This window comes from Cydia strobilella, chromosome 5 (genome assembly GCF_947568885.1).
Source record: "Cydia strobilella chromosome 5, ilCydStro3.1, whole genome shotgun sequence".
Classification (NCBI taxonomy): domain Eukaryota; kingdom Metazoa; phylum Arthropoda; class Insecta; order Lepidoptera; family Tortricidae; genus Cydia; species Cydia strobilella.
Genome location: NC_086045.1, coordinates 12,364,382 through 12,390,437, shown reverse-complemented (window position 1 = coordinate 12,390,437; position 26,056 = coordinate 12,364,382). Strand labels below are relative to the sequence as shown.

Below are 26,056 nucleotides of genomic sequence, written 5' to 3'. Positions count from 1 at the left end.
CCATATGCTTAATCAGTTAAATCCAATGACCTTTCATTGATAATAGACGCGTGACGTTCATAGTTGACAAAACTAAAATGCAGGCAATATTTAGTAGATGATATTGACAATCTTGACATATTGGCGTCAGTCTTACGACTTACTCAATATAAAATCACATTTAGAAACGGGTCTATCGCGAATTTATTTTGTTACCTGCTGTAACAAAATAAATTCGCTGCTGCTGTTGTTGTTGTGTTGTTAGCCGCGACCACGACCAGTGAAACCTGTGTCGAAACGTCGGTAAATAAAGGTAACAAAATAAATTCGCGATAGACCCGTTTCTAAATGTGATTTAATATGTGTTTAAACCGCGAAAGTTTTAAATTTTACTCAATATAAGCCATAAGATGTGAAAATAAGAAATCTAAATTTAAATCTATGTTAAAAATACACTACTTACCTCAATATTTTGTAGTAATTGCACTACTATAAAATTAAGTTAAGTACATATGTAACTAGAGACCGATGACCCCACAGTCAAACTCTTCATTGAGTTTTGCGGGGCTATGATTATTGTATGAATTACTCTGTATTTTATTAAATAAAAAAATAATAATAAATAGGTTCCGGAACCTATATAACCACGATCGAGCGCCTGGTGACATATCTACCTGCCTTTACTGACATACATGGTTAAATGTAACAAAACCAGTAGAAAAACAATAGGGTGAGTTTTAAGATGGCTTAGGGCCACTTTTCACTCATAAGTTTCAAAAATTGTGAAACAGTAAGCTAGGCAGAGGTCCCAGTCTTCTCACGCAACAGGAAAGCTCGCGAGAGCTTTGAGCATCTCCGTAACGTTATCCTGTGGATTTCAGAAACTGCATCTGAAGATAGTAATTTCATTGGAGCCAGAAAATACAACTGAAAAGGTTCTAACATTTGGATTCGTTACACTAATTGTAGAGAGAGAGGAGAGAGAGGAGTTACAGATAAGTAATCCAAGGATCCAAGGTAAACACTACAATAGATACCTACTGTAGCGGTCGCTACATATTTTTTTTTTTGCCATCTATCGGTGGTTTTTGGAACTTCATCCATATCAACGTAGCTTGCGTATTTCTGCGGTTTTTTTTTCTTGTTTGTTATGCGAGGGCTAGTGGGTTATCGTTAGCGCGGAATTCTCTTAGATGGCGCCTTTAAAAAAACACATGGAACCTTTTTTGGACTGAGATATGTTCGATGTAGGCAGGTTACAATTGCGTTGAATTTTGAATTTCAATTCTGATTCGGAAAGAAGAAATTTGTTTTCTTCGGGGGACTTGAGATGGATTTTGAGATTGACGTGAAGAGATCTGTTTGTGGTCCGCGATTTGATTTTTTCAATTTTTTCCTTGTTTCCGTCAAGTAAACCTTTAATCGAGAGGAACGTTTTCTTCGGAAGTTGCCAAAAATAACTTGGAGTGCGCTTTTCTTCCGGTCGTTCCGCGGCCTTGTTGGCCGTAGTTGCCTGCACTAGGACCTTTTTAAGGCCACCGTCGAGCAGTGCTCCGGTGGTACGTGGTGGCTGTATCAACGACAAGGCCCAGCCGCCGACGGGCAGTCGGCAGTGGATGGTCGTCGACCGGCGGTCAGGTACTATCAGACCCACGGAGGACACGAGCCCGCATACTGCGTGGTTCGAGAGGTCACGGTATAGCGTTGGTTGGCCAAACGTTTTCTTTGGAAAGGAACTAGCAAACCCACGGAGGACACGAGTCCGCATACTTCGTGGTTCGACAGCTCACGGTACAGCGTTGGTTGGCCGAACGTTTTCTTTGGAAAGGAACTAGCAAATTGTCATCGTCTACGGAGCTTGAATATTTTTTAACGTTATGGGATCGGTTCCCGTTTAATAATCCTATAATTGTTCATTGTTAAGTTTTGTGCCATATTTCTTTTAATTATGTAAAGCCGCTGTTATCCGTATTCCGCATTTCTTTACGGCATTTTCAAAATTCGAATTGCTCCTAATTGTCAGGCGAAACTAATATTCGGAATTAAATTTAGGTACCTATCACCCGTTGAAACAGCCATTATCGTCCATAATCTCCATCTCATTAATCCATTTCTTTCCTTCTACAGCTAAATTTATACGCCGTTATCTTTCGCACGTACACCAGTTCACGCCAGTGCGGAAAGCGGACCGTCAGAAAAATAATTTGTTTTGGTTATAATATTTTTTTAAATTCCATGTGTAGATTTTTTAGTGGTGTTCGGAAGTGCTTAACAAATTATACGTGTTGTGCAGAAGTATTTGTTTTACTGCACTACATAAAAAAATCTACGTGTTAGAATTATAAGATTATATAGTTTATCAAATTATACTTAGAGATGTATAGGGTCTCCAAGAGTCAAAATCCTGTATAATTAACACATTCATTAAGAGAAAAGAAACATATGAGAACGGAATGAGGCGTCTCACTGTAATTATACTCAAAAATAAAGTTACTAAATATAATAACTCGTAAAACTCCCGTGAGACTCAAAAACATTCGACATTTATTTTGACAAACGCAACGCAACGCAATACTCAAAGTCCGACTCGCACGCCGCCTGTCGTGTGCAGCCGTGCCAGTCGGGATTTGGCCCTCAGTACACGGCGCCGCCTCGGCCAGTGAAGAAACAGCATTTTGTGCTCGTATGTTACATAAAAGACTATATAACTTTACATAATTACTAACCTAAATTGATTTAGAGATGTAAAGGTATCTAAGCGCCAGAATCATAAAAATATAGGTATGTACAGTCAAATAAAAATATAAAAAATACCACGAACGTAAGTCTAAAATGCACTTTAAAAATTTGTAACAATTTATGCACAAAAGCTACAAATTATTATGAAAATTGCTTCTAAAAATGCGCAATATTATTTTTGAGGGAACTCAGCGATTACTTATTTATTGACCGAAGCGTAGCGAAGGTCTAGGTTTGAACTCGGGCATTTTGCTCTCCTATGTCCGGGTGTTCTCCTCTATAAGTCGCAATTCTCAACCGATTCGCGTGAAATTTTGTGACCAGATTCTATGATTAAATGAAAAAAAATTGTCGATCCGGTTTTTGGGAATTATTCAAAATGGCTGAGTTGTGATAGCTCGCACCTAAACTATCAGTGGTATCGGTATCATAAGTTTTTTTTTCTTTTTGAGACAGGTCTACAGAGTAAATGGCAAAAAATCTGTATATTTTTATCGCTGGTTTAGGCATTATTCAGATATTTAGTTTTTACTCGAGAATAAGTAGTCAACTTTCGTCAGGTTTCGTTAGCTAAGAGCTATCATGGAGCAGTTTGCAGTAAGTGATTCGAGCCCCAGTAATTTTTTATGCTAGGACAGATGTTTTGTATTTTTTTGACACTTAAATTTCGTATTGTTATTTTCTTAATTTTTTATTTATTTAGGTATTTTGAAAAAAATTAAAAAATTCGTATTGTTGATTGATCAAGCGCGGGCTAAGCGTATTCGTCATTCATTTTTACAAGCTTTTATTTAAGTAGCAAAAAAAAAAAGTTTTTTGTCATTTTAATTTTCTAAATTATTCTAAATGGCGGAGGCATACATTTATTCAGCTTGAAGCTATGCTCGCGAGGACTACAGCTCACAGAGCCACTAGTTTTTTAAAACTTCCAACAAATTAATTACCAAAAACATGATAAGTATCCGCGGTCCCGAGCACGTACAGTCGCAAACGCTTTGACAATAGAGGCGTGTTCAAATATTTGTGAGCACCTTGGCCGCTCCGATATATCTGATGGCGACTGTACATCCATCTCGTTCACGCTCGAACACGAACCTACCTTGGGCCTTGAAAGTATATAAGCTTAAAAAAAGTTACCATAAGTCTGGCGCTAGCACAATAAATAACAACATCACGTACAAAATAAGTCAAATGAAGGCGGTAAAATGTGCGAGAGAAATCTGAAGAGATTATAAATAAGTGCGTTAAGTAATTAGGTTCCGTAAAATTAAATTAAAGCTCGCAAGTTGCGTTTATGGGAGTTAATGGTCGTGTTTTTTCAATATGTCTTTATATAATCGAATTTAAACTGTTGTGAGACATACTAACATTAAATAATTTCACGGTTTAGAAACATGTTTAGTCACTCGCGCGACATGTTTCGGAGAGCCTAGGTCTCCTTTCTCAAGCACTAATAGTGCGAGCAGCGTTCACGACGACCGTGTATTGCATACTGCCTCACGCCGTGTCGCTGGCGCTCGCTGCTCGCACTATTAGTGCTTGAGAAAGGAGACCTAGGATCTCCGAAACATGTCGCGCGAGCGACGAAAACAAGTGAGTCTAAACCGTGAAATTATTTAATGTCTTTATATACAAAGTTTTCAGGGAACATATGCTGTTTTTAAACAGAGTTACTAATATTTCTGGTTGGGAGGCGATAATATAAAGTACCTGATGCCCTTTTATTTAATTCCAAACTTGTTATGGTAGGTAATTATGTATGGGTTACGAAATAAGATTATTGTTGTACTGAGTATAGATACAATAGAATTAGTTGGTGGTTCGATATGAAATCGTTTGTGTTCTTCATTTTATTCAGGTATTTATTACATTTAAGATTTACGTAGGTATTTACGTATTTACCTATTGCTTTCATAATTAAAACATACCAACAAATTTCCAGAGACCCCCAACAGCTCAGTTAAGTACCTATGCCTTAGTAGGCATCAACAAATTAAGACGCTCTAAAACAAAACAATAATAAAATAATTTACCTTTATAACAAAAAATGTCAACCTGAAATACATTTACAGTAGGTACCTTACTAATTGTAAGTCGAATAAATGGGACTAATCATCTAACACAAAGCCCGTCACTTTGATGAATTACACAATATTACCCCTTGTGATCATCAATTGTCGATTATAAATTTGACATGTTTATTGCCAGTGGCTTTGTCCGGGTAAGTGGGCGGTGTATTGTGGTTAGGAATAGTAAATTGTGCGGTCACTACGTTCGCGACATGTGAAGAAGGTTGACTAATGCTTATGTACGTTTTCTTTATTACAATTGAACGAGAAATGTAAGAATTAAATGAACGGTACGTAACTGACATGAATTAAACCCACCATTTTCTGTTTAATAAACCATCAACTAGTTTTCCTCAACTTTTATATAAATATTATGCTTTCTTCCATCATCCAAGAAAAATATAACAATTAACTTATCTATGAAACTACACTTTGATCAAGACTAATTTTAAAACAAAAAAAATATTTTGCAAAGTGCTAAAACCGAAAGAAAGAGAAAAAAAGTATAATTTTCGTGGGTCTTGATTTAATTGTTGACGTGGGTTTGTAATAACATATGATCTAGATAGATAAAAATATGCAATAATAAGTATTTAACTATAAGTATATCTACATCTACAATTATTAGCTATTCTTTTAGTCTATCGGTATCGGTGTTTGTTGTGTTAAAATTGGCGTTATAAGTCATACATCCCTCCATGGCGCCCTCATAACAGACATAGCAACCTAAGCGTAATCCGACAAAATGTGCGTGCACTCCTGGGGCCCATTTCTCGAACGGTATTAGACTAATATTATTAGTCCACGAACTGTCAAGTCGTATGGGTTACCATGGCAACACACTAATAATATTTGTCTATTACCGTTCGAGAAATGGGCCCCAGTAGTAGGGCGCCTTCGATGCCCTCATACTACATAATAGAATGAATGGTGCGAACGTGCGAACGCTCCGAATAGGCCATAGGCTATAGGCCACCCAGGGATGCTTTCGGTGCCCTTATAATCTTAAGTCAGGCTTAAACAGCTTAAAATCAATAATTCCTAAGCTATGAATATTGTAAAAAAAGCATTTTCTTATATATTCAATAATTTAATACCTAACAAAACTTCCGTGAGACGCTGACATATTAAATATAATTATTATTACTATGTGTGTAACTTACATGAAATAAATAATTTTGAAATTTGAAATTTTGAACTAAATATAATTATATTGGTCGCGGCATTCTGCGTCGGACGACCAACGCGTGCGCTCTATGAAAATGGTCCTCGTTATGGAGCGAAACAAGTCGAGCAATCATCGATTTTATAAAGGTGAGTGACCCGGTTTAATATATTTACTTTATATACCTAACTAGATTCTTAATTTTAAAGCGGAATACGTTATTGCTGTACAGTAGATACAGTGCAAACATTTCATACAAAACGTAGCACAATGGGGACTGAAAAGGAAGATAAACGCAGCAGCTTTAATGCCGCGCTCACAATGGACATGTCCGGTATGTCGGTGGGTGTTTTTTCGGACTTTTTTAATAAACGAGTTAATGACTTAGTTAAATAACGTGTTTGCGACGTGTGTAGAAGCGTTCTGCGATGCAAATGGGGCAGTTAAAAACGGTAGAGATAAACGTTGATTTTATGTGGAGTAGATAGATATTCTTAGCATATTTATACGAGTAAGTAAGTGGCTTTTGCTCGTGTTTCTTTGTTTTACAAGTTAATTATGATTATTCAAATTAGAAATTAGAAGGCCGACTCGAACAACAAAAAAAAAATATAGCTCTAGATGCGTTTAAAAGTCTTCGATTTGTATTTTTATTCCCTAAGTAACATTAACTTATTAAAACAATAAGTACTTAAATATGTTTTTTTATAAATATAACAACTAAACCAAAAATTTAGTCCAGTGCCGCTTACAAAACCATTGTCCTCCAGCCGATCCTTAATTACTTCGGACACGTGGCCAGACGGGAGCCATATAACTTCGGAAAGCGCATTGTGGATGACATAGAGGATGGAGGACAGGGCATTGGACATCCACCGATCCGGCTGGGTAGATATACCTAGTTAAGAAGGCCTGCCAGGGATCTACACAGGCGTCTATTATTAAGACGGCGAAAAATCCTGCAGAATTGGGAGCCTTGTTGCACAAAACAACGACCACATGTGGTCGCGACCTTCAGTCACGAGGAAACGAGGAAGAAGAAGAAGAAACGAAACATACACGCATATTCTTTTGGACAAGGACCCTTTCTGGATAACAGCAGATAATTTGTTAGGCAATTACCATAGTTACGATGAATTTTATTAACTAAGTACCTAGGTGTATTCTTCGTCGTGAAGTCGTCGTCACTTATTTTGTATTACGTCCAAACACTTCAGTTTTTCTATCTGCTTATTTATGCGACACGCGCGCCCATTGCAATGGCAATTTATATATGTAGTAGGTAAAATCACCCCGTTTTAACGTCACATCGGACATATCCAGTTTGATGGCATTACAGAGCGATGAGCTCGCAAAACTGGGAATTATACAGCGCTGCGACATCCCGGGCATACAAATAAGTTGACAGATATTGCTACGTCCGAAAATAGGAACCAATACGACCCTGGTTTATTATTAATGGTAACATACGCGTAACATTTTTAATCAGAAAACAACATTATCAAGGTGCCATAGGTTCAGAGCAAAGAGCGGAGTTTTTGAAAAATAATACGGTTGCCAAAAAAATTATTACTATTATTAGCAATCTTGAGGATTTTATCTAGGGCATTCATTGATACGAATCCTGATTTTTTGACTTTCGCTCGATAGAAAAAAACGCGCCTTAAAAATTTGCAACAATTTATGCACAAAAGCTACAAATATAAAAATTTATTCTAAAAATGCGCAATTTTATTTTTGAGAGAACTCATATAGAACTTTTTTTTTGTTACAACTTACAACAAATTAAAAAAAAAAAAAAAAAACATGATAGCCGCGGTCCCGAGCACGCACATCCATCTCAGTTGCGCCTACGCTCAGTGAGAGCGAGAGAAGATCACGAATCTCCGGGGCCCGGCCGTGTTTGCGACGATATTAAACTTTAAACAGAGGTGCAATTTAAAAATGACTGAGAAAAACAAAAGTTATGGGTTATGATTTGGCAATAAAAATTTTAATACAGTTGCTCAAAAAGAGCTACTTTTCGTGGCTGTTTAGCGTGCGGAAAGTTGGTTTTCGCGAACTAGTGCTTTTTACTTTCCATTTTTTTTTAATTTTTACTTGTTCCAATTCATGACTTCTTATTTATAAGTGTTGATATTAGTTTCCTTTAAACGTCGTAATCAGCATAAAAACCTACTGTTAATGTAAGAATACGAAAAATATGCATATTTCATATTTTATTACTTACCTCTTCATCATTATAAGTATTATAACACGTTTATTTTTTAATGTAGAAAAACCGTTTTTAATAAGTTGTCTGAATGGAACGGAACGCCTGTCAAAGAAGAGGCGTATTTTCTTACTGCAAGAATGTTTTATGTTTCCAAAGGCAACATTCGATATTGTTTTTATAAATATACGATACACAAATAATGGTAAATAACGATATTTAGGTAATAATAGTACAATGTTTTAATATTTACAATTGTTTCTGTCTTATAGAACATGCATTGAAAAAAAAAACTTTCATTGAAGTGGGTTCAATAATAATAACAAAATCTATTCTAGTCGAATAAAAGCTAGAAAAACACCTCTTCATAATGTCAATGTCAATGATGTCAGTGTCACAGAATTAATAATATAAAAGTTTCGAATTCATTCGAATTCCATTCCTTACTTGTTGCTTTTCTTATTTTTTTGCAACTATTAAAAAACGTGGTTCGATACACGTGCGGATATGTCATTCTTCACTCGTCCCGAGTCTTGCCTATATCTCGGTACTCGTGAAGTAATGACATACTTTCCGCACTAGCATCGAAATGTACTATTATCGTGCTATACGTGGTTAGCGGCTCCACCATAAGCTGTCATATAAATTGAGTCAATAGTAAGAGATTACTCTCATTAAGTATAACACATAGTTAAGTATGACATTTTTAATAATTTTCCCTGTTGCCATTATATATATCGACTCCGAAGTTGACTGGAGAAATACATAATTTGTCAATCATGTATATACATAAATATTATGCATTGGTAGCTTACGGCCAAACTGAATAACATGTTGTAACAACAAAGTTTACCGTTAACTTCACCCCACAATTCGAATGCATTTGCCTGGCTTAACAAGGGTATCCTGGTGTAAAGCTGCTAACCAACCAAGAATTACTAGGTGTAACTACGGTAAACCGACCTCCTCACCATTATACAAAAACAACAGTAATAAACTGCTCGTCGAGAATACGCACATTAGTTATTCTGTGGCACAGTTACTTTACTTTTTTTTGTTTTCAATGATAACAAAGAGGACTCAGAGATTGTAAGGTGATCCCAGGAGAGTCATTAACGTCACAACATAGGCTTCTAGTATCGGTGCTCAAGTTGCCAAAGCCCATTAAGAGGCTAGTGGATAGAACTCCAAAAATAAAATGGAAAGAACTACCTGGCCCTAAAGGTGAGCTCTTCGTCAGTAAAATGCGCGACTACCTGGCGCAAGACTTGGAAACACGGTACCAAAATGCTGACTTGATGTGGTCCAAATTCCAAGCGCATTGCACAAATGAAGCAAAAACCGCACTGGGAGTTTCAAAAGGAGGCGTAAGCACGAACAAAGACCCCTCATGGTGGGATGATAGAGTAAAAGAAGCCCTTAGAAACAAGAAGGATCTTTTCAAAATCTGGCAAAGCTCTCGACTGGAACACGACCGAGATAAATACAAGGAGGCAAAGAAAGATGCCAAAAGATGTGTGGCACAAACCAGGGCCGAATCACGAGAGGGATTTTACAGAGATCTTGAGAACGCCAAAACGGACGCAGATATCTTTAGGGTAGCTAAAAATAGAAACAGAGCTACATTAGACGTCAAATCCAATAAGTTTATTAAAAGTAAGAACAATACACTACTTACTTCCCATGAAGATATAAATGGCAGATGGTTCGAGTATTATAACGAACTACTCAATGAGGAGTTCCCGAGTCAGGAGTTTAATCCCTTACCACCAGTTCAAGGCCCAATTCACGAGATTACTGTACACGAAGTTAAGCAAGCCGTCAATAAAATGAAAAATCGAAAAGCGCTAGGCCCTGATGAAATTCCGGCCGACCTTTGGAAGGCTGTGGGACCATCAGCAATAGAGTGGCTCACTAAACTTTTTAACATAATACTGGAAAACAAATCTATTCCTGAGGCCTGGCGGCAAAGCTACCTTATTCCATTTTACAAGAACAAAGGGGACATAACTCACTGCTGCAACTACAGGGGGATAAAACTAACCTCACATACTCTTAAACTGTGGGAGCGCATACTACACAAACGCCTTATGGACATCTGCGTAATTACACCGAATCAATTTGGCTTCACCCCATCAAAATCGACCACAGACGCAATACAGACCATGAGAATACTGACCGAAAAACATCGCGTAAATAAGGAAGACTTGCACTTTATATTCATAGACCTAGAAAAGGCGTTTGATCGGGTACCAAGAAGACTTGTGTGGCAATCAATGAGGGAACATCTAATACCCGAGCATTACATACGCTTGGTTCAGGACACATATTCCAACATCCGCACGAAAGTCAAAAGCCCTACCGGATTAAGCAAAGATTTCGCGGTCGAAGTGGGAGTCCACCAGGGATCAGCGCTAAGCCCCCAATTATTTAATATAGTTATGGATTATATCACAAAACCCATTCAGCAGGAACTGCCTTGGAACCCCCTATATGCCGACGACATTGCGCTTGTTTCTAAATGTGCCGAAGACCTGCAAATAACCCTAACCAAATGGATCACTACTTTAGAAAACGCGGGACTCCGAGTAAGTAGATCGAAAACCGAACACCTTGAATGCAACTATAGCAATGTGGCAAACAGATGCAATCTCTACTACCCGGATGGAACACAAGTACCAAAAGTTAGCCAATTTAAATATCTGGGTTCGGTTATAACAAATGACGCGAAGGTAGAAGTAGACGTTTCCCATAGAATCAATGTCGCATGGCAAAAATGGCGGACACTCACCGGAGTTCTTTGTGATCCACGAATGCCCATACGTACAAAGGGTAAGGTGTACAAAACAGCGGTGAGACCAGCAATGCTGTATGGTGCTGAGTGCTGGCCGGTTAAGGAAACTCACGTCAAAAAGCTACATGTGGCCGAAATGAAAATGCTTAGATGGTCAGGTGGAGTTACAAGAATAGATAAGATACGAAACGAACTTATCAGAGGCAGCTTCAAAGTCACTCCCATCTCCGAAAAACTTACGGAAACGCGACTAAGGTGGTACGGCCATGTTATGCGGAGAGACGACGGCCATGTCGTGCAAAAAGCTCTTGCTCTGCCAGAAGGCAAAACAGGTAGAGGAAGGCCCCCTCTGACGTGGTGGACGAGTATGGCCAAACTATTGGAAAAAGCCCAACTACCCAACCCGACAACTCGAGACAGATCGTCTTGGCGCCGAAGGATAAGGAGAGCCGACCCCACCTAATGTGGGATAAGGCAAAGGAAAAGAAGAAGATAACAAAGAGGACTGTCTTTGATGATAATAATTATTGTATTAATCTCAGTAAAGACAGATATAACTCCGTAACAGATGGATACAGTCTAAGGGAAAAACGTGCCTCGAAAATAACGAAAATTTGATTCTCGATCAGATGGCGCCACTACCTTTGGCCTACTCTCGTATAGAGGGCGTTGAAGGTTTCGTTGGTTATTTAACAATTTTAACGCATATCAGTGAAAGAACATGGGTCAAAATCATATAAAAATAATTAATGCAAATAAAAAAAATCACTTATTCACATTTAAATACATTTTATCATATTATTATAAATTTTCATTTTTAGTTTTAAAGTGTGTCGATAGATGGCAGTGAATTTACTGTGGTTACAAATTTTACTATTACAGTACCGCTCTATCCTATTATATCCTCTTTGGTCTCAGTAACACCACGCCACCCACGTCAACGCTGCAACAGAAATGTTGCTGCCTGTCATCTGGGGGCACGGCCGTGCCCCCGCCAAGACGAGACAAAGGGCAAAAGGCAGTGCATATCTTTTCTCGGCACGTTTCGCCGTATTTTCGAACTCTCGTAGCTTGGTCTTGGACAATGCTAGAGAGCTGTAATTTTTTGTATACCATGTACTCAGTAGACTTATCAAAAACACCAAGTTATCTTACTTATCAAAAGCACCACACAAACTTGTTCATAGATGGCAGCACCAGTCTCTCTCGCTACAACGTAAATCCGTAAGGAGTTCGTTTAGGAGGTGCAAGCGCGCGCTGCTTGCCCTTAGAGCTGGTCAAAGACGCCTAGTCTTACTAAGATGGCATATAGTCGAGAAATTCGGACGGGCACCGCCGTTGCGGGGTGGCCTAGGGGTTCATGGCGTTAGCCGCGATAGCTAAAGACGAGTTCGAATCCGGCCTTCACCACTGGAGGGCTTCGTCACTTTTTCTTTAATATATGACATCTATTACAGTTTTTAATTTAATGTATAGTAGTGTGACTACTTAAAAAAAGACACAAATCAAAATATTTAATAAAATCATTTGATTTGTTCCCAAACTTGTTCATAGAACAGCCGGAGACTAGAAAATATTTTTGCCCAACTGTAACGAATACCTACGCTTAGCTCGCACTTCGCACTCGCTAAATTCAAATTTTAATTTAAAAATACATGTCTGGGGATCAAACTCGAATTGTCGCACTACAAAGCCGCGGTTTTCCGACAGCACTGCGATAGCACGACGTACCCACACAAAATTCACTAAAATCGGTTGAGTGAGCTGAATCGGAGACCTTAACTAACGCTTAGGTCATTAAAAACAATTCCGATTATGATAATAATGATAAATTGGTAGGGCAGCTTGTGGCGAGCTGTTGGGGAGTAACGACCCCACGGACCCGAGTGCTCCCGAGAGTCGGTCAGGGTCTCCGTCTCCGGCGTGTCTTCGTCGGTCGGAGTGGACCCCAAGGGGACCCGCAGGACTCTCAGCTCTGGCTTGCCTTCATTGGCTGTCCAGAGAGGAGTCGCTAGAGCTATATGCTCCAGGGGTGGAAGTGAAAGATGCATAAGACGCGAGTGGGCACAGTGGCTGTTAACAGCCACTGGGTAGAAAGCGGCGCACACCTCTCGACACCCCTGAGCCGCTCACACCGGTGTTGCTCCTGGTCGTCTTCACGACGGCAGTTTCAGGGGCCCATCTAGTCAGCGGCGAGTCACCGCCTGCCTCGATAACGTGTATAGACATTGTTATGGCAGGTGTCCGGACCTCTCAGCAATAGCCCAATCTTTTGACCAGCCAAACTTCAAGACCATAACCGGCACTCTTTAACACTGTGTTTATAATAGCCCCTACGCCTGTTGGGACCGATTTACGGGTATCTATTTGTACCCGTGAATGGGTTCTAGCAGGTGTATTACATAACAGCAAACTTCTCCAAAGGGCCTCTACGTGTTGGATCTGTATCCCCACGCACGCCTATCAAATGACCGGGATGTATATACCCGTGACTTTATATGAGATACAAATAATAAAGCAAATGGACAAATTGGACAATCCTTAATGACACTCAGAATTTGAAAGACTTGTGTAACTACTTTGTACAACAAGTCCACCGAGTGAGTGTTTATGTGACTGCAACGAGCCAAGCCGTACTGTACGTTTGACCAAGATGTTGGCTTTATACAGTTAGAGCTAATAAAGTTAGGACTTACAGAGTAAAAGTATTGGTACCTACTACGGGATCTGATAGCTTTTTAGTGTAAAAGCTTTATGCGCCTAGTCTTGGCAACACTTTACATGAAATGTTTTTGGTGGGATCCAAATGTCACCTTTAGGTTTAAACTCTCGTGTGTCGAGATTATTTTTATAATAGTTTCCTCGTACGCGGATCCGCGTTCGAGGCATACGAGGGCTTAATTTTGCATTGTAAAAATATCAACAATTTTACTAAGGCAAATATGAACATCCTTCTATTTTGTGATAAATTTGGCCCAATTTCAGCTATAATCTCTATTATGTGCCTATCGTTATTATTGCTGACTATTATCTTAAGCGGATAAGATGATAAATTATTCAGTATGCTAAATATGATAAGAAAAAAGTTTTGCGAATATGTAGACCAGTGTACTCGATAAAATGACCATCGCTGGACATTGGACAGCGTTAAAAATGTGTTTTATGGCTGGGCCATGTTGTGCTTGACAGTAATGGCGGTTTGTGAAATATAAGGCTTTTCAAAGATGTGTGTCAGACAAATTTTGATCAGATCGTGCGTGCGTGTAACTATCGCTTATGCAAAGTGTGTTGGATATTTCGTAGGTGGGTCCAGCATTTTTTTATCCGTTATAATATATTATATGCTGACGCCAAACATCAAATGTCAAACAATGAACGTAGAGGACCCACTTATGCGGCATAAGGAGATGAATAGACTGATGGATGTTTGCATTATGTATTGTGTTGCCTGTTGAAGCTCAATGGCGCCCTCAATAAATATCTAATACAATTTTATGTACCACTAATTATTATGTGCTATTGACTAGCGATTCTTGCCCTCTCTACATTTTTTGCGAAGGTTTTAACGTGACAGTGTCTAGTCAACCATCCGAAGGTAAAAAATAGTTAAAATGATACGTGGAAACTTATTTTTCCCCTTACTAGCTCGGAAAGTTGTCGTTTATCCTTCAATACAAGCGGGGAAAAACGCGTTTTATCCACTAGTGGGGAAAGTAATTTGACCTTGGATGGAGCGTGTTTAAGTAGCTTGACAGATAACAAAACGTAAAACGCTCATGATAATGGTTCGTTAGATATTAATTATCATTAAATAAATGGTTTGAGAATCTAATAAAAAATACCAAATTTAGCTTTATTTAATGATTTTAAGTCATAAACCTTAAAATTCCATAAGAAACGTTTGTTTTTTTATAATGATGTTAAATATAATTCTGAACGCACAAGTTGAGTCGATGCAATTTCAAAACGCATCGTTGACATTTCATACATCAGAAATGTCAACATTGTCAACAATTTTTTTACTTAAAACCTTTTCTCACCGACTCGCGTAAAAATACACAACTTCCAGAGTTTTCTGTTATAATATCGTAAAGAAATAGGTGATTACAGTGATGAAGATGATCTAACGCCTGTGGATGTTGCACTTTCCTCGCTATAGTGAGGTGAAAAGTTTTGTGTTACACACGGGCGCAAATGTATTTTACTTCTCGTGTGTTGAAACACTCGCTACGCTCAGGATTCTATTTTAGAACCACTCGCTTCGCTCGTGGTTCACCTATAGAATCCTATCGCTTGCTCGTGTTTCAATTCTACACTCGCGGGTAAAATACAACTTTGCACCCTTGTATAACAAATAACTATTTGACATTGCCAGACAAATTAAATTTACGTCCAACTATTAATTTGTGGTAACCACACATGTATCTGGGAACGTATCAATTAACATAACAATGTATAGTGCCTTTCCTGAAAAGCACAAAATTCACAGACATCTGTATAGATAACTCTGCGCCAGATACCCAGCAACTTTGGCCCGCGTCATATTATAATGTCTTCAAGTCAAGATTTTTACAGAGTTGGACAAGAAAAAGTTAATATTTACCTACTTCATTATCCCTTGATAATACAACCACACTTGTGTTATCCAAGTTATTTAAAGTAACAATTGAAATTAAAAAAAAACATGTAATACAAATTATGCGTTTTAGCTACTTATATACCTATACCTGTTTATTTTTCGCATCTAGAAAGCTTAAATAAAATAGTTTGCAGTTTCAAAAGCAAAAGAAAAACCTGGTTTTCCATATAGAACATGGGTATTTATATGAGTTAAGTAATGCATTTTTATGATTATTTCATACTCAAAGTTTCATTTGACAAACCAATCGTTGGCATAACCTTACTTCGCAACCATTTCATTTCCCAACCCCATAGTTGGTTGGTTAGGTTAGGTTGGATTATGTAAAGTTGCGAAAAGCAATTCGGCCAAATGAAACTTTTGGCGAAAACTTGGTTGCCAAGTGAAATTCTGCAATACAATTTTCGAAAAGTAGGTAAACCTTGTTTTATATTAATAATAGCTATATGTTATAATTAAAAATATAAAATACAATTTATATAAATTTAAATATAAAAAAATCTTTATAAATTTAAATATAATAAGTCCATACTTCCACTTTTGTGTTCGCCATTTAAGTTTTTGACAGTGTTGTTCTCAGAGAACAGACATTTAAAAAAGGACTTTTTTGCATAATCTTTCTTTATTATTCCTTTATTAACAAACTCTAACCCGGAAGGAAAAAGGCATGGGATCATTACCATTTTTGATTGTCGTTAACTATCAACAATTGCCATCTACGCCCCTAATGTGGTCGCGCTGGTTGCTGTGTAGCTTAATATTCGAAATCAAATTTTATACATTTTGGATTGGATCCTAAATAGTTACATATCTAATTATAAATAAGTTTTAATAACAAAACTTCCGTGAGACATAGACATATTAAATATATTAATAACGGGTCACTCAACATGTCGAGCGTTTTCGACTTAAAACACGTGAGTGACCCGTTATTAATATATTTAATATATAAATAAGTTATTTATGGGCAGGTAAATAACCCTACAAAAGTAATGTAATTTTTAGTTTGCCTTTAAATACTGGTTATCCCCAAATAAAAAGTTTTTCCACGCTCGGCTATATTGTCATATTATTTATTTTTAACCGACTTCAAGATTTCAAAGGAGGAGGTTCACAATTCATTTTTTTTTGTTACTCCATAACTCCGCCATTTCTGGACCGATTTTGAAAATTCTTTTTTTGATTGTAAGTATATACATACAGATTGGTTCCGTTTTTGTCAAAATTTTAAAGGCATATATATAGTGATTTTAGTATTTTCATCAACAAATCAAGCATTTACATTTAAAAAAGTGACATTTGATGAAGTGGAACTGCTGATGATGATCAGAACGGAACTCTTCAATGACGCATAGTTCACATTTGGCGATATGTCCTCTTCGTTATGTTTGTTAAGCAAGTTAGGTTTGCAAGAAACATTTTTTCAAGCTCGAGTTCTGATGATGGGATCCATGAGGAATCGAGGGAACTCATCAAATGTGAAAGGCATACATATAGTGATTTTTGTATTTTTATAAACAAATCCAGCACTTCCATTTTAAAAAGTGACATTTGATGAAGTAGAACTGCTGATGATGATCAGAATGGAACTCTTCAATGACACATAGTTCACGTTTGGCGATTTGTTCTCTTCCTTATGGACCCAGACCTAAACTTGGACCCGGACTCGGACCCGGACCCGGGTCTGAACATGGACCCCAACTCGGACCCGGACCCGGACCGAACTCTGACCCAAACTTGGACCCGGACAGCCGGACACGGACCCGGACTCTGATTCGGACCCAGACCCGGACCCGGAAATGCTACTAGAAAAGTGGGTTAGGTGGGTGGTTGGGTTTTGAACTGCGATTCTCACAGAACAGAACTGCTATCAGAAAAGTAGGTTAGGTTAGAGCTGTGACCCTTACAGAAACGAAATGCTATCAGAAAAGTAGGTTAGGTTAGGTTAGAACTACGACCCTTACAGAAACGAAATGCTACTAGAAAAGTGGGTGGTTTTACCTCCTTTTCTACATTATTAGGCAAAAGATGCTGTCTTTTTCATTTCATTGTCTGGAATCTAAGAGTGCACCATCAACAATAAGTGAACTTTCAGCGGCATCCCCCATTGAAGTCGGTTTTTTTTTCTTAAAAATTATGTATATTCATTTCCACATGGCTATGTTCCCACGGCGTTGGCCAAAATTGTAACAAACACTGTCCCTCCGGACCAAATCCGTTTTCGTCTCCTTCACTGAGCAATCGAGCCACTGGGTTCTTACAAGTCCACGTAGGTACGTATTTTAATATTCATGAGCGTGGGATATCATTTTGGAAGGAACAAAGCGATCGTGTAAAAAATGCATGACTTAAAAGGATCCGTTATTTTCTGACTTAGTAACGTGCACAGTAGGTAATTCGGTTTTGGAGGAAATGTAAAAAAATGTTATATTAACAATTTGTTTTTTTTGTTTTTTTACATTATAAAATATTAAAATCTAAAACAAACACGTACATATAAACTAAACAAAAATACTAAAACTAACTAGAAATTAACTACCTACATTATCTATACCATAAACCCCATTCCGACCCCCACCCTGTCCAAACGTGCCCAATATACTTGCGGCATTGCCGCGCTGGATAGCAAGCGATATTTGTTAGACTAAGTAGGAGCCTGAAAGGGGTTTCCACCGCGACCGGAACAAGGTCGTACACTGGTTCCAGATTGGCGTATTTTGAGTTCAATGAGCCTCGCGGCATTTTCAGCGGCCACGCCTACTAGGAGCTAGGTGAGTAGGTGCAAATGTACTCACGTAGGTAACGTCCTACAGTAGGCAGCGGCCTTTGGCCCACGGAACCAGCGTCAAGCCGTCCGGGTGCTTTCCATCTGTACGACTTAAGCCTTGAGGCTCCAGAATGCAAGGCACGTTCGCTGAGACCATGGTACAACGTATTAACTCATTGATCACATGGTGTCTCGGGAACGCCCCGCAGACCGGGAGCAGCTCAGGCCGTGGTGCCCATTCGCTTCAACCACCATTCCACTATACAGCCATGGAGCTCACACACCTTGGAAACCAGCCTTAGGGCGACACCTACTCTCTCCAGGCAGTGCCTGCAACAACTCGGGTTGTCTTACCGCTTTAAGCCGGCGCAGCTTCCACCCTATCCGTTTGAGCCAGTAATTGTGAATATGATCACTCACATAATGTCATTTGTTATTGATATGTTGATACTCGCAGCAAATCTCGCTCGCTCTAATATTATACGTCTATGTATGAACGAAATGCACTGGTGAATAATGTCTAAATATATGAAATTTTCATCAATTTGTAACTGTGAAACATTTAACTGTTTTGAGAAATATGTCTGAGAAATATTGATATATGTGGGCAATTAAGCCTCAATTCCATACTATAATCTACCTATATATACTATACTTATGCGTGGATGCATAACGGGCATACAAAACTTAAGCTAGCCAAGGTAAGATTTGATCGAATACAAATACAATGACACATTCTTTACTTTGCAGAATGGCACTTTCCCTTCAAGGTTTGATACGAGAACAAAACGTGTCTGAAAAATTCATCCGAACCACCGTAGTAGGTTCAGAGAACGGAGTTTTTTAAAAGTCGTAGCGCTTTTTTATATCACAAATTCACAATACGGTTGCAAAAATTTAATTAGCAATATTGAGGCCTTTCTATAGGGACTTCAGTGATTCGAATCCTGAGTTTTTTACTTTCGCTCGATTGAAAAAAATCACGAACATGGGTCTAAAATGCACTAAACGCACTAAAAGCTAAAAATATGAACTGCGCAATTTTATTTTTGAGGGAACTCAGCGATTACTTTTATTGACCGAAGCGTAGCGAAGGTCTTCGTTTTGGCTCGGGTATTTTGCTTTCGTATGTCTGGATGTTCTCCTCTACAGGTCGCAATTCTGAACCGATTCTCGTGAAAGTTTGTGACCAGATTCTATAACTAAATAGCTTTTTTCTTAATTACTTTATTTCAATTAATATATTTTTTTAAAGTGCGTTTTTGACCTATGTCTAAAGAAACTAAAAATGTGTAAATTATTTTTAAAAAATTAGCATTATTATTATGCTTATCACCTTATCAGTTACTCCTATTTTATCTCCTTGGATATGACGGGCCTATTTTATTATTATTAGAACACTCAATAATTTAAAATTCAAAAACTTGATATTCGCAGTCACGAGCATGCACATCCATCTCGCTCACGCTTGTGCTCTGTCAGTGAGAGTGAGAGAAGAACACAAACCAACTGGGCCTTAAGGCAATCAGGGTCATTTCACTGATAAGCATGTCGCATTTTTTTAGACTAATTAAGTACCTATGCATGGTTTTTGAAAGTTACCATTAACACAATAAATAAACGTAATTAAAATTTATTATTCTTCACGATTATATCAATTAACAGCCTATTAAATCATTGTTCTGATCAGATCTTCTACTGTTTTGTTATCCATTAATAACCCACCATTCCATTATATTCTATTCTAAGAATACTCGAGAGGTGGAATAAAAACTTTATAGCCTGCAAATATATCGTGAGGTAGTTGCGATAAACCTGAGCCTCTTTATGCCTTCCTGAAGTCCGTAAAAATGTACTCATTTTATAAATTATGGTTCGCCCAAGCGTTAATAGTACGATTTTCTTTTAGTACTTGTTTGATTTTACAATTTACAGGAAGTAACTATATTTCATTAAGCACTAACCGGTTAAATACGATGTTGAAAAATAATATATTATTACCAAGGACTACAACAGTAACTTTCCAGAAATTTATAGGCAAGAATTATCTATATTTGTTTGCAAATTTTTTGACAGTAGTTTCGGGGATATAAGGCGTGAATTTATCAATTGCTGCCTATTTTCTGCAAAAAAAATATAAAAATGAGAATCTTTCATTTAATAAATATGTGACATGATATAGTTTGCAACACTTTACTGGCAAGCGAGTCATGGAGAAAGGGAGGGGGTCACTGCTTGCAGTCATGGCTTGTCCAACAGGTCTCCATCGCCATGTAGCGGGGTAACGCTGCTATAATGCTTATAGTGTGATGGGGACCTTTGGACCCGGCATGTCTCAGAACGGGTTTTAGTTTCTAATTTTTTAAGTCTAATTATTATGTATTTGTAATTATTGTGTATAAATTAAATTACTTTACTTTTTAATTTTCTAATTAATTCCTCAAAACTGGACCCAATCCGGCCCAAATTTTAAATTTATTTTGTTTACGTTTACACCTCCGTTTTTAGGTCACCGACATACAACATGTATTACTCGTATGTACTAAGTTTCCACTCAATCGTTCTAGTAGTTTCTTAGTTATCAGACTGCCTGTGACAGACGGAGGGACGGAATGATTATGAATAATGAAATGAATAAGACTCAAATTATATCTAGTTTTTATATAACAGCTGCAAGTACTGAATAAAACAAATAATTTTTTTTTAGATGTACTGTCAACCGGGGTAAATAGAGATGGCTGGGGTGAATAGGGACAAAACATTAAATGTGATTTATCTGATGATATCGTCAATAATACCCACACAAATAGTATCATACAAAATTTACTATTATTATCAATCGAATTATACAATTTGTGTGGGTATTTTTGAAGAAATTGACAGGTAAATAACATTTTAAGTTTTGTCCCTATTCACTCCAGCCATCCCTACTCACTCCGGTTGACGGTAGTTTAAAGAAAACTTTGTTACATTTTGTTACATTTATATACCTACCAGGAAAATCTGTAGAAAAACTAATTAGACCAGCCGAAAAAAGTTTTGTTTTAAACAAATTTTAATGTCCATAGCGCCAGGCTTTGTCCAAAACATGTGCAGCATACATATTCAGGTATTCGGTTCGGATGATGGTATCGTACGCTTTGATAAATACGCGGCCTATCACTCGGTAACCAAAAACAGAATCTACGTTATTTATGACTGGTTATAAACTCTTACGCCTGTTACCATAAATTTCCACTAGCATTGTGCTCTAGCTGCGTTTTCACGTGTTACTTAGCGGGTTAGTTTTTAATTTTTATAGGTTAGTTATTTAATTCTGTTTATAGTTTATAGTATATAGTATATTAAGTTTGTAAATAATTTATAAATACAATTTACGTTTTCTTTTTTTGTCATTTTTTGTAGTTTTCTTTCATTTTCATTGTAGACATTCTTTAATATTTATTGTTTTACATTAGTATTGTGCATTTTTTCCCATCTCTAATAATTTATTACTATACGTTATAATACGACGAAAGTACGAGATTAAGGATTATTACTCCAGCGAAACCCCAAAATCATTTTAAATCAAGATACGTAGGTAAGTAATCTACTTCTTTATGTGAAACGTAATCCTTTCATATTGAGCTCCTGGCTTCATTGAAAGCATTATGTTATAAAATAGCCGTTATCTCGTTTTATTGCAATCTTCAGATATTCAATCTCGAGTACTAGGTATACGTGTAACAATTTATATCCGAGATGGTGATAAAATGAGATTAATTAGTTAAATAAATAATTAGATAAGTTCCATAGCTCAGCTTAGATTAGCTTAGTTTAGAATTATTGTAAATTTCAATAGTACATTGCAATGCAAGTGTGGAAAATGTGTTATTAATTACGAGTCCCGAGATATCTTGGTTACGAATTTTCCCTTGAACTTGAATGATATTGATTATTATTCAGCACTGTACGTGTAAACTACGTTCAGCGTTGATTTACATTGCCATTAACTCATTTCATACAAAAACACTCTTACAGTTGCACTTTAAGTAAATGATTTTGATACAACTAAATTTTAAGTGAAAATAGCGGGCGCCGGTTTTACTTTTTAGTGTTTCGTACCTAAAGGGTAAAAACGGGACCATATTACTAAGACTCCGCTATGTTCATTATTCACAACGGCGGATTAACTCCCGTCGCTGTGAAATAATAATAAGTAAAAATCGTGAAAGTTTAAATCAGTACTCCGTTATTTGTCTGTCCGTCTGTCACCAGGCTGTATCTCATGAACCGTGATAGCTAGACAGTTGAAATTTTCACAGATAATGTATTTCTGTTGCCGATATAACAGCAAATACTAAAAACAGAATAAAATAAATATTTAAGTGGGGCTCCTATACAACAAACGTGATTTTTTGCCGTTTTGCGTAATCGTACGGAACCGAAAAGTCCGAAGTCCGACTCGGACTTGGCCGGTTTTTATATTTCCTTTCCTTACTGTGTTGTGTACATAAAACAGTGATTACTATTCTAATTAGAAAAAAAAGAAAACAAAAAACAAACAAAAGAAAACATAATTTTAATGCAAGAAAGTGTACTTCCCTCAAAATGTTGTGACAGCAAAACAACAAAATGTACAACTAAAACTCTAGGCGCCACTTGCACCATTCCACTAACCCGGGGTTGACCCATTAAACCGTTAACCCGATATCAAATTGTACTAATTAGTAACCATGGTAAATCCAGGTTTAACCGGTAAATTAAAATTTAAGTAATTACCTAACTATAACTCGTAACAAAGAACTCTGCCCATCCTTACTGATAGGTAAAATGTATAAAGCCTATTCTTTGAAATACCTAATGTTACTCATAAAACATTAACTATTTCAAGGGGTGGCAAAATGTTAAGACCTATCTTAACAAGTAGCAGATAAGTAGGTATTAGCATACCTAAGTACCTACTTACCTAATCTAGACAGATTAAGTCTCTCAATCGTCCTATGATATGTAAAGGTGACATCTACCGAAACTATTGTGTACTAGTTTAAGTGCTCAATAAGCTGTTAGCTATGTCAATGTATGTAATAGTTCCTAACCCATCCGTAGTGTCATAGTGTGGCGCTGTACTTTACTATATAAGCTTCTACATGTATGTAGATAAGACCACTTTTTCTAACCAGCCTTCTGTAAAACATTAAATTAAGATATCAGATTCTCTGCTTTCATTTGGTCGCCATTACCTCCAACGCTGAACACCCCGGGTTAGAGAATTATTAGTGAAGTGGCCCTAAATTCCTGAGGGTTAGAACGTAAGATTTCACTATGCCTGTTAAAATCACGCTCTAGTAATTTATTCCATTTAATAAAGGTTAAATATTAAATACTTTAATGAGTCATAATTTAAATGGTAAAATATTAAGTACCGAAAAGTTGACTACAGCACTTAGAACTGAACAAATTTTCTAAAAATATTTTACATATTGTTTAAATGCACAAAGTGAACGTCACGAAACAAGTATTTTAAACATTCCAAATATTATAGAAATTGAATCAATAAAATGTATTCCTTATGCTTAAAATCCCGCGCAAATCTCCTAATTAAGTAAACAAGAATAATTTGACCCGTGCTAGTTGGAAATTAAGCAGGAATAAACATTTGCCTTGTTTCTAAAATAATTATTATACGAATATCATCAGTAGATGAGTAAAACGTGCGTCGTTTTTCAATTTAATTTGGAGTCAGTTAATTTGTTAGAAAAAATTGCAAATTTTAATTAGAGGAAGCCTGTGCCGGGTACCCGACATGGGACGTATTGGGTGATAAGGATAATGATACTTTAAAAGCTTTAAAGGTAGATTATTCATCAATGTCACTTTGATGTTTCAAAATAGATAGGTATAATATAATGTAACTCCTGAAAATAATTTTAAAAGAATTAAACAATTTTAAGTCACCACTTTAAGTTAGACAACTCAATTAATTTCCTTTTCAATTAATGTAGATTAAAACTGATCCGCTCATTACTTTGCAACTTGGTCATTATCTAACTAACAACCAAATCATTCGAGTATAACAAAACACTCCAAACGGTCTCATGCACCGAAGCGTGTCGAGTTCCATAGGGCTTTCATACCCTATTTGACCCTTCTAACTTACCATTAAAACAGGTAAGGAACCACAAAAGCGTGGTGCAAAATTTGGTGAACGCGGAGCGCCTGTAATCCCGCCGTCGCACCATTTTTAACAACACCATCGAACCACCATGCCACTTATCCAGTACGGTTGCACTTGTTATTCACGAGTGACGCAACCGAAGTTGATTGTGGAGCAGGCAGACGAGCGCTCACCGCGACAAGAGGCAACAGACTGAGGCGCGATAGGGCAGCTTGCCTGACGGCGGGGGGTGTGTATCAACTCTGCATCCTCACTTCCCTCTAAACCACGTGCCGCGTTAGTCAATTTTCGTTTGAATTGCCGGCTACTTTGTATTTTTATTGTTGCCGTTAAACGAAACATCATTAGGAACGATCGGAGTTTATTGTTGCTCGCCACTGTTAATATAATTGAATAAATAGTTCCTGTTTTGCGTTTTTCGGTAACAATTGGTTGTAAAAGCCGTTTTATATTTGAATGACAAAATAAAGGAAAAAGCGTTATTTATAGGTATTTAACGACTGCTGAAACACAAAGAAGTTAACTTAATGAAACTGTAAAATTAATTTATAATTTGAGTACTAATTCGACTAGTTCCATATACATTAATATTTCATATCACATATTGCACTTAGATTCTTCTCACCCTCGAACATTTACCATGATTCGTAAACTCCTTGCCTACCTACTTACATACATAGAAGTACAAATCTACGCAGTAAACCAGCCCGGGCCTCTTGGTTTTCTGATAAAACTGAGGGCCTAATAGCACGGCACCGCAAACTTCGCCCATTGCGACCAACTTTGACGAGAGTTTCGAGGGCGATGTCGTTATAAAATCGCCGTTATGTTATTCTTTTGGAACAGATAGCGGGCTATGGGATGATTTCGTATAAGTTAGGGAAAAGATGCTGTATTTTGCTGATGACAGTAAAGGGGCACGGCTTTTAATTTCAACAGTTTAACAAGGTATGCAAGTACGGAGATTTTTATCAAAATAAAACTAGATCTTAACTACTAAACTAGGTACCTAACAAATCATACATAATATCATTATTATTCACAACGACGGGACTTAATAGCGTGTCGTTGAGAATAATAATGAGTAAAAATCGTGAAAGTTTAAACAGTTACATAATATTTCAATATATTTTTAACACTTAAAAAATTACCTTTATTAAAAAAAGGAAAACCGACTTCAAAAAGGATAAAATAAAATATTATCACTGTAATATGCTCTAGCAACTGATATGTTTGAAGCCAAGCTAAATCTCAAAAGCGTTAACATACTGTCGAACCGAAAGTCAACCCATGTTGAATTGACCAGTATTGTGACTACAATTTGGCTTGGTGCCGGCATAAAATTAATTAATTAATTAATTTTATACAATTACCTGCATATTTCTAGGCTATGTTTAAATAAAAAGATACACAAGTATAAATTGTTAAGCGCTAGCTGTCCACACTCTGGGTGAGTTCTTTTTCTAAGAGAAAACTCTATTCAAAAGCTGCTCAGTACTCGTTGATCGCCACCGGTCGTACGCCTGTCTTTACTT

The 26,056-nt window shown here is 37.2% G+C and overlaps 2 protein-coding genes across 2 annotated transcripts in view; both read right to left on the bottom strand.

Annotated features, from left to right (window-relative positions):
• The window catches only part of LOC134741692 (uncharacterized), a 61,376-nt gene extending 36,465 nt beyond the window's left edge, over positions 1 to 24,911 (bottom strand). Inside the window, exon 1 of the mRNA XM_063674569.1 lies at positions 24,504 to 24,911. Within this exon, the coding sequence (XP_063530639.1) occupies positions 24,504 to 24,600 (97 nt within the window). The 5' untranslated portion in view covers positions 24,601 to 24,911. The remainder of the gene's footprint in view (positions 1 to 24,503) is intronic.
• Positions 1 to 26,056, bottom strand: part of LOC134741698 (uncharacterized) — a 491,852-nt gene that overhangs the window by 216,732 nt on the left and 249,064 nt on the right. The window lies entirely within an intron of this gene.